The sequence below is a fragment of the Anguilla rostrata genome, chromosome 7 (genome assembly GCF_018555375.3).
Source record: "Anguilla rostrata isolate EN2019 chromosome 7, ASM1855537v3, whole genome shotgun sequence".
Classification (NCBI taxonomy): Eukaryota; Metazoa; Chordata; class Actinopteri; order Anguilliformes; family Anguillidae; genus Anguilla; species Anguilla rostrata.
This window is the reverse complement of record NC_057939.1, coordinates 6174741-6187497: the sequence shown is the minus strand read 5'-3', so window position 1 is coordinate 6187497 and position 12757 is coordinate 6174741. Positions and strand designations below refer to the sequence as shown.

The following is a 12757-nucleotide window of genomic DNA, read 5'->3' as shown; positions in this document are numbered from 1 at the left end:
GCCTCTGCTTACTCTCAATGTATGGATATTAAAGATGTTGCTGTGATGAGATGGCATGCAGTTGTGATAGGGAATTCCAAAGTAGAGAAATAAAACTTGAGAATAAAAAGTCATAAATCAATAAATAATAAATAATCTTTTTTTTCTTTTTTTTTAAAAAGAATAAATAGAAATTGGAGAAACAAAATCCTGAATGCCATGTTATGAATACTAACAATAGCCAGGGTCTCAAACTCCATTCCTGGAGGTCTGCAGACTCTACTGAGTTTTTTATTATTATTATTATTTCATTTCAATCAGAAGCCAATTTAGGCCTTGGAAGCAAGGTGTGGAAACTCTTTAGCTAAGCAATGACTCAAATTAGGCACTCAAGTGCAGGAGCACATGAAAAACCAGCAGACGCAGCGGCCGTCCAGGCCTTGCGTTTGAGATCCCTCCTCTAAAGTAATTATCTTGTTACATTAAATTAGATGGACGCTGTTTCCCTAAAGTACGTGAGAAAGCAGCAGAGAATCATTGTTAATTTTGAAGGCCCCTCGGTTAAAATTTTTCATATTGCCGCTGCCGCCCAGCTCTGTGTTAATATTTATATTTACTTACTTTCCTCGTTGTTATCTTTTTTTTCCCCTCTCCTTTAATTGTTTGTTTAATCCCCAAGGACTTTTGTTCAAACAAACTCAGTGCTTTGTGCATTAAGAGTGGGATCTTATTTTACTACAGGCCTGCCCATCTTTGGGGACGACACAGAAATTCGCTTAAATTTAACTTTCGAGACCTCTTTCACTGGCAAGTTTGACTTAATCTAAGAAATCAATAAGGGGGAAATCAGAACCTGCTATTCATTTAAATTCTATTTGTGTTTCTGTTTCCTTGATATCTGGTTTGGGTTCTTTCAAGGTTGCACAAAGCTCTGTAAACGTTGTGTGACTGAGTAGGGGATTGGATGCTAGGTATTAATTCCTGAGTCTTAATCACAGTGCTTAATTGTGTACTTATTATTTGTACTTTAGAGTCCTCTTCCCTTTCTTTTCATTTCATTTTTTTTTTCCTTTTTGTATTTTCTCTCTTTGATTGCTCTTGTTGTTCCGTGTTGAATTTCTTCTGTGCATATGCCAAAAAAAATGACATAAAACAAATTTGAATATAGCTTTCTGCTTAACATGAAAGCATGTAATGTGACTAAGAACATGCTAAAGCAGAGCTGAGGATCAAAGAAAATAGCTCTCTATTCAGAAGTAAGTCGGAAACATTTATTATTTGGCTCGCAGCAAGTCCTAAATGATTCCTTTTACTTTTGTGTTCGCGAAACATCAAAATAGACTTACCTGTTTATATATTCTTTCAGTTCATTCTCTTTGACTTTGTTACATTGTTGATGTTTATGTTAGCATTGTGAAAATTACGCAGTATTTTACAATAGGTTATACTCACAGATTGCATTAGGTTAAGTCGGTACAAGCAATCATGTGTTTCACTGGAATGTGGGATGGTCTATACAGCATATATGATTGGCTTCTCTATCGTCCAATCACCAACACCCAGCAGGGAGTTTTTTTTCTTGAAAGCTGCAATGGCATAAACGTTTTCAGTGCTTTATGGTGATTTTAATTGGCAGTCGTGTTGCCTGCGGCAGTCTACGCTGTGCTTTGCTTGTCCAGTCTAACCCCTGCGATGCTGAGAGAGAGTACCGTGGCGGCACTGTACCTCAATCTCGTTCTCTCGCCCAAGTTTCCCCCGTGTCTGCTCTGTAAACAATGTGCATCTCCATCTTCTTCTTAGCGCAGACCTTGTGTTGCGGCGTGTAGCGCATCTCTGGTCATGAATATCTGATGCACCTGTACCAACCTGTCAGAAGGCTTCTAGTCAAACGCACCGATCTGCTCCGGCAGACAGTGTTCCAGTGAGGAAGTGGAGGAGGATATGAGGAGGGGGGGGTGGGGGGGGGAAACATGCATCACGAATCCAAGATGAGACGCAGATGAGGAACGTCTTGTGGAATTATGCATAAGGTGAGTGCAGTTTTATGTAGGCTCTTTATAGGAGACGCGTAAAGCCGCTCGGAGCTGCAAGAAATGTCACAGAGAGAAGACGTGAAGCCTTTCCCCTAACCTCACAACATTGGTGTTAGTTGTCACAGTGTTCAGGAGCACTTGCGAAGGACGCTGTACATGGATGCATAATATAAACTTCATATAACATTTAAAGCAAACTCTCTAAAGATAAACATCCCTCTGTTGCTTCAGAAAGGAGGATGGGGATTTTTAAGCACGGATGCTAGAGTTGGTGGAATTATGTCTGTCTCAATCTGTTAGCTCTCGGCATATTGGTATTTATAAATGATTTACGGTGACTGTGACTGACAGGAGAGCAAATTCTGTGTTTCTGCTGTTCCAAGTGCCAGTTTTCATCAGCGCGAACAGGATACATACTCTGAAAGGGGAAATGAGACGATAAAATCCTTTAAAAATAGAGAGCATGATCCTAGATTTATATGAAGAAAAAAACACTCTTTTTTTTCCCTGATAATTGAGCAACTTCTTCTGTAGCTGGAGATATTTTGCACTGTGCCACTTTCTTGGGGGAGGTTTTAAGGGCGTTTTGTGTTTAGAGAGAAGGATCAGGGACTGCGGTGCCTGTGTCTTGGCCCTGGGGTCTCTGGAGACCAGGGCTGTTTAAAGTGGGGTTAAAACAGACCGACGTATCCACTTACCCCTGCCAAACCGCGATTAAAGTGGCCGTGTGTCACATGGAATTTCTTTAGTCCGGTTTGGCGCCAATTTGTGAATGTGTCACAGTCCATCCAAACCCTTTATTTCATTGACCTTGCAGGGGGACCGGGGCCCCGGTCGGTTCGCTAAGTGATTGATAAATCACTCTGTGTGACTCTCTGAAGAGTGCTCTGTGACACAGTCAGGAGACAGAAGTCCCATTCCCAGCCCACGGCTGTTGCAGGCACGTCGGAGGAGCGGGCGGTTATAAGGAGCTGAAACGGAATGCTGGGGTCTTCCACCCGCTTCCTGCTTTCTGGTCAGTACCTGGGACTGAGCTGAAACTGCTTAAGGCATTTGAAGGGTTATATCTCCACCTCTCTGCGGCCGTAATGATTCCGTAAACTTTTAAAAAATTCACAGGCGGGCCCCCCTAACGGTGCTCCGTGGCCGGCCATCGAGTTTGATTTATTCCTTAATTGCGTTCGGAGCGGCAACGAAGTGGAAACTAGCGCCAGCGGTAGCGCGGCTCTCTCTGCCCCTCGATAGCACTCACGGCTATCCCGGGGTTAAGCGGGCTGTCGAACTGCTGTCGACCGAGCGGCTCTGAATGTCAAGATCGGAACGTTCTTTCGTTCGGAGAGGAGGCACGACAAAAAAAAAGAGGCTATTGAAGACGCTGCAAACCTTCCCATCCCCATTACAACAGCTTCATCTCATTAGGATCAGATTATCCAATGGCAGGGCGGGCAAATCGGTAGTTTGGACACCTGAACTTCCTGGCTTCCCAGCTGAGCCAATCAGCATTCAGTATTTTGAGGCGTTAGCAGAGTTTTCTATGCGTGTAGATCCCTTCACCCGCTCAAGCATTACACCTGTCAGTCAGCCATGGCTGACAGACATCTCTTGTTTAGCTACAGTTGAGCTGGAATGATTATTAGCATTAAGGTAAAAAAAAAAAACGAATAATAAAACCGTGTAAGGAACACATCACCATATTTAGAAGTAAAATGTGACATCTGCAAACACAGAGAGCCTTGCTGGAATATATTAGCAAAATGCAAGGTTAGCAAGCTGGCTAGAGGAGGTGGAAAGCATAAACAATGTGTTTGGAGTAGTAGCAGTAGTAGTGTTGGATATGTGAGTAGCATGGAGCAGTTGTTATGACACTGGGTAATAGAGATAAATAGAACGGAGTAGACGTTATGATACTGGACAATAGATATGAATGGATTGGAGTAGCAGATACGACTGAATAGTAGATATAAATGGAATGGAGCAGTAGATAGGACAGTGAACGGTAGATATGAATGGAATGGAGCAGTAGATAGGACAGTGAACAATAGATATGAATGGAATGGAGTAGTAGATATGACACGGAACGGTAGATATGAATAGAATGGAGAAGTAGATATGATACTGAACAATAGATATGAATGGAATGGTGTAGTGGTTATGATTCTGAACAATGTGATTCCTTCCATTCCTTCTCCAAGAATGAAAGAAGCTGAGAGTGGGCAGTCAGGCCGACCGGCTTTTTTTTTTTCGATAGACCCGTCCGCGCGCTGCAAATGAGCAGTGGCCGCTGAGGCGCTCCCGGATCGACTGCCCGAACACATTCCGACGGCCCGTCCCCCCTCCCTCCCGCGCCTGCGATTGTGTCGTAACTGCGAGCGCTTCTCGTTGTTTGTGTCGCGCGAGCGAAAGCCGTTCGCGTCGCCGGTTTTTTCCCCCGGCGCTCTGTGAGACGGAGCGTGGCGTGCGCCGGGCTCCTCGCCGTCCCGTCGGCTCGATTTCGCCGCTCCCTCTTTTTAACGGCCCGGCCGGCGTCGGCGAGCCTCGGGGGCCGACGGACGGGAGGCGGAGGCGGAGCTCCCCGAATCACGGAACGTTTTTTGGAAAATTCACCGTAAAAAAAGTTAAAGGAGGTGCGGCTTGCCTGCTAGCACTGCCACTGTGTCTCTGTGTAACTGTCATACAGATTTGGGCCACCCGTTCCTTTGTGTTTCTACACTGATGGTGGTACGTGCAAAACGAAAGGCCGCACTCCCGATAACCTGAGGAGGCGCTGTCTGGCGGCGGTCAGATCATGAAAAGGAAAAGAAAGCCACAAACTGCTAACGTTCCCGGGAGGGAGTTTATGGGATTTGACCCAAGGCTGAATCCAGTATCACCTTCACAGCGATCACAGAGACATGCTACATATGCTACAGGCTCTGTACAGCACAAGCTAAGCCAGTACAGCTCACATGCATCCTATGGGCAGGCATATTGTTATGTAGCTAATATTGACTTAAATACCACACCCATGTGCTCCAGTAGTTTGCTTAAAAGCCTGAACAACTCAACTCGTGCCCTTCTTCAGCTGAAGTTACTGAATGTTGACAAATTTTTATGAGCATATATTTATCTGGCACGGACCACAAACACAGCCTACCAAACAGTTCAGCACCAGTTACCTTCTGTCCCCCGTCATTAAATAATCCACTGGCTTCACCGAACTCTCAGTATTTGTAAGTAAATACCTCATGGTTATCGAAGCTCTCGTCCCGCCCTTTGCAAAAACAGAGAAATCCATTCAAAAAACTCTGTCTGAAAATTGCTCCAGTTCACAAGTTCATTTCCAGGCTCTCGTATTCAATAGCGCACGAGGAGGGATGGTATAAAATTACACAAAAGAAGGGACTGAGGGAGACTGCTGAGAGGACTCTCTGCCTCTCAAACATGTATTAAAAAAAGAGGGGAAAAAGGCCATTTTGGTGATGTTAAAATGGCTCCCTAGAGGGAGCGGGGGATTGTAATTCAGCAGGTTTTATCCACATCATCTGATAAGATTCGGGCGCAGACAAAAGCAAGGTCATCTTCCACGAGGAGGATATGGAGGGGCCAGGAATTCTGCGGATGCCAGAGCAGCCCGGTATCAGGCCCGTGGATCAGAGGCGCAGAGCGATTTGGTTGTAGTGCCGTTCATCAATGTGAGGAAGAGAGTGCCCAACAGGAAGCCAGCGCTGCTGGATAAAAGATAAGACCGGTCTGGTGTCAGCGTTGTCTGTTTGGAGAGAGGGAACACAGCCGCCCTGAAATCACCACTGCTGATAATCCTCACCTTCTGTTGCGTCGCAAGGGTACAAAATCAGGTTGGGAAAATGAACGTAATAATATTGTTTGTTTACTAGCCCCAGAGTTCCTGTGAGATGGGCTAATTCTCATATTAAATTCCGGATGCCAATATGCAGATCACCTTCCAGCATATGGACTGTACTTTCCCGTTGGGGTCTTCAGCTAATTGAGGAGGTTGGATTACTGAAGAAATATACAAAGTGTGGCCAAATTCATACTTTTTGTTTGCTTAGGCCAGATAGCATTAGGTCATAGAACCCTTTACTAAACGTGGAGGAAGTGCAAACTAGTTCAGCAGTATGTGGTTAGTATAAAGGTCTTGTACCGTAAAGTATGAATTTATTAGTATAAATATTTTGTTTTCATTCATTGCTGAAGACTAGGAAAACCAAAATTTGATGTAAGGAAATATTTTTGGACACCACAATTCGGTGCACAAATATGAGCAGTGGAGCCAGCAGGAGTCCAGTCCTCAAGCCATCACACTGTCTTCAGTGGACTTGCTGAAAGATTACAAATTGATTAGTTGCCTTTAGTTGCCTACTGAGAGCAGCAGGGACGACTTACTGCCGAGAACGCGCGCTTGCCGCTTTAATTTGTTTCTGCGAAACAGTGATACGGCCAGCAGCAGTTGTCTGTTGTCTCCGATTCTCTCCAGGCTTCGTGTTAGCACTGCTGTCCGTCCGCATTCTAAACTCAAACGAGTGTTCTTTTTTGTGTGTCAGCGTAATCAAAGGCCAGTGCAAAGACGTGCACGTACGGAAGGAAGCTTGAGTTCTGGGAACTTTTCTTATGAGCGGAGATCAATACCAGCCCTTCCAAACGAACACCAGCGGAGAGACAATTAGCTGAAGGTATTACCGGCTTCGCTAGCCCATTGGACTAACGTAGTTTCTACTCTTTTCTTAAAGACTTGACAGCATTGTTAGCCTTAGGTCCGCTCTGAATGTGGGTGCGGATATCATTGCACGTGACAGCTAGCCGACCTCCTGGTGTGTAAAACGTGAGACGTCAGCACATCATACTAACGCTAGAAAATGAGGCCGTGGTTCCTCTCTCCCCCGCTCTTCTTCTACTCATAATTAATTTAAAAACTAATTGGAAAACTTGATCTTAACATGTCTTTAATTACATTCGAGTCTTTCATGTCTGTGACTGGACCAGCCCCGAAGCTTAGCTAGCTTTATGGTTATATTACACATTTCACGCAATGAGCGGGCGCCAAATAGTGCTTCCGAAATCCTGATAATTAAAGTGGTACACCTCAATATTTCCCATTTTGCTCGCTCGCAAATTTTCATTAAGATACTCGATCATTGCTGCTCATTGGTCGGCACTGATGTCTGCTGGCCTTTGAATTGCAGCTTGTCACATACAATGTTCTTTCACAACAGAAGAATGCAAATGAGATTGAATCATGAACAAAACTTGGCCAGGGCTAGGGCCGTAGAGCAGGGATCATCACTGGCGGCAGTGTAGTATAATGGCTAAAGAGTTGGTCTTGTAACCTTGGTTACAAGACCAAGGTTGCAGGTTTGTTTTCCTGGTAGGACACTGCTGTTGTACCCCTGAGCAAGGTACTTAACCTGCATTGCTCCAGTATATATCCAGCTGTATAACTGGATACAATGTAAGTCGCTCTGGATAAGTAATGTAACGTAATCAACTCTGGCCCTCGAATCCAAATCCAGCACTGGTTTTCTTTTCTCCCGGGTAATTAGTGCTACTGATTGGCCAGACTGTCTTCACACCTGACTCTCAGGCAAAGGGAGGGTGGAAAATCAGCAGTTCTCGGCCCTCGAGGACCGTGAGTTGCTGATCCCTGCCGTAGAGCATGCTGGGAAGCTGCCTCATTCTGCAGTCGTTAACCCCATCAGGTGACTTACTGCTATAAGGAGGAAGGATGCCGCCAAGTTTCTTTTTGTGTGCCAGGAGGCAGCCGTTGATCCGCGCCAGGCGGAGGACTGACTCCCGGACAAGACGAGCCTATTCTTCAGTGTTTTGCCGTCGGAGGTGGCAAGATTGAAAATGTGGCTGAGTGCATTCACTGCAGGGGGGCTTGTAGATGTTTAAAAAGGCCCTCTCTCTAGGTTTTAGTCGGCACCTGGCTCTTTGTCATTTACACAAAATGACAAAATGCACTCTGAATGTACCACTGCAACTTCCTTTCACCGGCCTTACATCACAGTGGGATTATGGGGAATTAGCGGAGAGCTTTATCAAGGTTTGCGAGAATAATCTTGCGCCAAGAGCTGGCTAATGTAATTTTTACATGTTTTTTCGAAAGGTAATGAGGTCACGGGTGAGAACTGGGCCAGGGACTGGTTTAATTTTAAAGAACACGTAAACTTATGTGCAGTCGCATTCCGTTTTCATTTGAATCGACTAACTTAAAGAAAAAAAATTGCATGTGATTATAAATACAGGAAAATGGCCTGCATTTCAAAAAAGGTTGCTGTCAGTAGAGCTTTGCCTGCTCAAAAAAAAGGACTGGCAGAGTGGCTCCATAGCACCCCCTAGTGACGTAATACTGCTGGTTCCTTCCTCATGACTTATCAAAACCGTGCATTTTAAGATCTCATCTTATCACAATCTGATTGGTGATGTACTGTACCTTACAATATCAGTATAATTCTTATATTACTCATTTGTTTTCCACAGGCGAAGAGGGTCTTCCACGATTATAACTCTGTTTAACCTGCATATATGTTGTCCAGTATATGTTGTATACTGACTTACTGACTTGTTTGCTAATATTTAGTGCTCTTACCCCCAACCCCTTCTTTCCACCCCAACCCCCTCCCCCCCCCTATTTTTCCAGGTACGGTGACATGGTTCCCAAAACCATCGTGGGGAAGATATTTGGGTCGATCTGCTCCCTGAGCGGGGTGCTGGTGATCGCCCTGCCCGTCCCGGTCATCGTGTCCAACTTCAGCCGCATCTACCACCAGAGCCAGCGGGCCGAGAAGCGCCGGGCGCAGAAGGTACTGCGGAGCCGCGCGCCGCTCACCGTGGCAACCGTAACCGTAACCGCAACCGCGTACGCGGAAGACCGCGGCCAGCGGTCAAACTGTGGTCACCAATCCCAGACCTGGGTCAGATATGGACATGAAACACTGAAACGTTGAAGAAAAAAATTAATAAAAAAGAACAGTTTTAAATGTGAAAGAGTAAACTTTAGAAAATGCTCCTGTAGCATTAGATCCCACCCTGAGTAGCCTACCATTCATGATATGCAGGATCCTGAATGTGGGTGAAGGGTAGAGGCTCCTTTTAAAAAAAAATATGTCGGGAACATGCAGGAGCTGTACCTGTGGGTCGCTAGGTCTAACCCTCTGCAGGGTTAAAGTATTTCAGATGCGTGTTTAACCCAGGTCTGGTACAGCCTTGGGGCTCAGGGTCCTACCAAGGGCTTCGAAGGCCTGGGGAGCTGAGCTGTGGCTGCACGCTGTGGAGCAGTAGTACACGGTGCCCTGGGTGCCAGTAGAGAGTCAGTTTCCCCTCCGAAGACCGCGCGAGTCCTCCTGCGCAGTGCGGCGCAGTCGAGCGCAGGGTCGAGCGCAGGGTGCTCACGCGGGCGCTGCGCGCTGTACTGCCCGTCACCCCTGACCTCTTTAAACGCAGCACGTGCTGGAATGTTCACAGTTCTGTTCGAGCTTCGTCTGTGAGGTCGATGAACTCGCACTGGTCACGCAGTGTGTTTATCTGCTTGTTTGTGTGTGTGTGTGCGCGTGCGTGTGTGTGTGTGTGTGCGTGTGTGTGTGTATGCGCAGTTTCCTGCGGTATGTAAACAGTCCGTGAAGCGTTTCTCTCCGGGGCCAGTCCGTAATTGCATATACAGGCCCTCTGTAACGGCAGCCCAGCGCGTTAAGCTGTGTGAAATGAACGTGGAGACGTCTCTATGAGCGGAGAGACGGGGCAGGAATGTTCCGGATGACGGGTCCTTCTGTGTCTTCAGATGGAGGCGGATCTGTACCAGGAAGCCCCTGCTCCGCGGAGGCCTCCCGAGAATGAGATTTTTTCGAGACGACACGAGAGTCACATGATAATTCGCTGTTTGCTCAAAGGCTCCTAATTTAGAATACTCAAGTCAACACTATACACAGGGGGGGGGGGGGCTTGGGAAAAGAAAAACGGATAGAAAAAAAAAATGAATAGAAAAAAAAGATGGCTTCATTCCTTCCAGCGCATCCGAGGACGTAACTGCAAAACCAGCGTGCGGATCGTTCCCAAAAACAACAGTCTGTTTTTCCCGTCAGCCGGGGAGAAACCTCCAAAGAACGGGAGAACTCGAAAGTTCGGAGAGGCTAAAAGCGGTTTGGGCACGAGGAGTTAGGCCTGCGACCGTAGCGGGAGATTTCAGCGCTCGGGCAAGAGGCCCAGCGCAGTGGAAGTGTGCACCGGGGGGAACTTCCATTTTAAACCAGGGGTTTGACCTTTGACCCTGTAAGGAGGGACCCCCTGCTTAGAGGTCGGCAACATGCTGGTGGAAAACAGCAGAAACAGAACTGACCAATCAGAGACTGCTGTTGCGCGCTTGTGAGTGACAGATGCTGTAGATATGGTCTGACTTTGAAGAAAGATGGTGCCTCACTTAGGTGGAACATCAGCACTTGTCCAAGTATTGCCATATCTCTGTTCAAACACGATGTAAGGCCAGTTTCTACGGTATCTACCGCAGATCTTTAATAGCAGGGGATTTTCAACCAGGAGCCAAGAGGGCCTGCGGGACCAATGAAAATGAATACCCATATTTGGCTCTGCAGGAAGCATTTAGAGGTCTCAAAAAAGGAAAAATAATATTCACCCTGGGCATTGTAATGTTGTCATGATGATGTCATAACTTGGAATTTTAAAAAATTTTGAACAAAATTCATAGCAGAGCCTGGATTCTATCAAAATGTGTCATTTAACTGTGATTAACAAACAAAAGAATGCAAGTGGTTTACATTTGTCCTTTCTGTTTTAGCAGCTGCTAAACTCGCCGTACTGTGTTTGCGAAGAAAGCACTTGTGAGACCACGGACTAGCATTGACCGAATGCAGTCTCCAGGGCTGTGTGACCGCAGGGCGGCTTCTTAGCGAGGTTTCTGACTCACTTAACAAACAGAATAGTCAGCCGGTGGGTCTGAGTGCTTCTCTCATCCAGGTCAGCAGGGAGGCGAAATTAACGTCCCCTGATCGTGATCTGAATGCAGCTCCGCTCTTACCCGACGCCACGGTCCCCAGAGAGCAGGTAAAACAAAACGAAAAAAGGGGCTACGCTCGGCGGGAAGCTAAACACACGTGTGTTTGTTCAAAACAGAAAACCAGGCTCGCTAGAATTCACGCGACGAAGAGCGGCGGCACTAACTCCTATTTGCAATACAAACGCAACGGGTTCCCCGGCAACCCACCGCATCAGGTAACCGGGGCGACCACGCGAATGGCTTGGGCCACCTGTGCGACGGCCCGGTGCATGCGCCCACCCCCGACACACCCGCCCCCCTCGAGAGGGGGGGGGGGGGTCAAATCCAGGCTTGGTTCAAGAACCCCCCACCCCATACATACAAGTGCTTTACGTGGTGTCTTTCTCTGAAGTGCCTCAGTTTGGCTCTGACCTCAACATCGACTCCACCCCCCAACCGCCTCACACACTGAATGACTGCATCGGCCTCCGACCCCTTCCAAAAGAAAATGGGGGGAGGGGGAGGGGCAACATATCGTGCAAAACATGACTCATCGTATTCTATCAAAACACCGCATGTAGCTTGGTTGGGTTGGGTTTTGGGGTGGCGGGGGGGGGGGGGAGCTGGGGGGTAGGGTGGAGGGTGGGACGGTGGGGTGGTGCTTCCACGACCCCGCCTCCCCTCTCCGTGTGAAACGTGGCTCTGCAACCCCATCTTCTCTGTTCTCTCTCTGCTCTGTGTCCGTGTACTTTTATCTTCTTTAATTAACATGCATTTTTGACCCATCTGGCAGAAGGGCTGTGGACTTGGCCTGCGCTGTCCGCTCTCTCCCCCCCCCCCCTTCCCCATTCGGCCTCATCCAGCGGCATCATGGCTGTTCATCACATGGAGGATATGACATCACAATGTCTCTGCTGCATGCGCTCAGGGGGCCCGAGTCAACGAAATGCGGCGCGTTGCGCTTGTGGACCAACCGCGCTCTCGAACAGAGCGCGTGCGGATAAGCCCGGGCTCAGCGGGAGGAGGCTAGGGGCGAGAGGGCGAGGGGGGGGGGATTTGATCAAGGTTTTTACATTCATGAAAGGGTTTTTTTTTACAAAGTGAACTACAAATGATTTCTTCGGCTTGAGTTCTCGCAGTAGAGCAAGGGGGGGCATGAGGTGAAAATTAGCTGATGGAAAATTCCACCCGGATTTCAGGAAGCATTCCTTTACACAGAGAGATGTCAACGCAATGCTACTGCTTTTCAGACCAGGTAGCAGAGGCAGATATCCCCTTGTATTGGTATTCAGTTCCAGGCCTGATACAGTGTTGTACGCTCTCTTGTTTTCTAGCTAAACAGCGAGCTTATACGGACCGAATGGCCTTTTCTGGATTCTTAAGTTCTTAACGCTGGTGTAGTTTCATGCTGACGCACACAGCCGCAGTGGCCAGTTTACAGAGCGGCACCATGCATTCTGCTCTGCAGTGCTTAGCTGTCGCTTACAAAAAATATTTTTTAAATGTCAGTGCGACTTTCTGGTAATATAGCGGTTATTATAATAATAATATTAACTTTCATTGCGGTTATTCTGGTAACACTCTTGCTTCCACTGCAGCTGTTTTATAGTAACGCACACACACGCACACATGGTATGTGGTAGCAAACCACCCCTGCGGTTGCTGTTTTATAGTAACGCACACACACGCACACACACACACACACACACACACGCGGTATGTGGTAGCAAACCACCCCTGCGGTTGTTTGTTTTTTATGGCA

The 12757-nt window shown here is 47.1% G+C and overlaps 1 protein-coding gene and 1 long non-coding RNA gene across 3 annotated transcripts in view; one reads left to right on the top strand and one right to left on the bottom strand.

Annotated features, from left to right (window-relative positions):
- Positions 1 to 12757, top strand: part of kcnd2 (potassium voltage-gated channel, Shal-related subfamily, member 2) — a 144318-nt gene that overhangs the window by 121071 nt on the left and 10490 nt on the right. Inside the window, exons 3-4 of one of the 2 annotated variants that reach the window (XM_064342512.1) lie at positions 8650 to 8812; positions 11133 to 11231. In XM_064342512.1, the coding sequence (XP_064198582.1) occupies positions 8650 to 8812; positions 11133 to 11231 (262 nt within the window). The remainder of the gene's footprint in view (positions 1 to 8649; positions 8813 to 11132; positions 11232 to 12757) is intronic. The other variant, XM_064342511.1, reaches the window with a different exon arrangement.
- Positions 4684 to 6972, bottom strand: LOC135258863 (uncharacterized). The gene is made up of 2 exons (XR_010331115.1): positions 5815 to 6972; positions 4684 to 5719 (listed from the first exon to the last, which is right to left on the bottom strand). It is a non-coding gene; the product is annotated as an uncharacterized LOC135258863 (long non-coding RNA).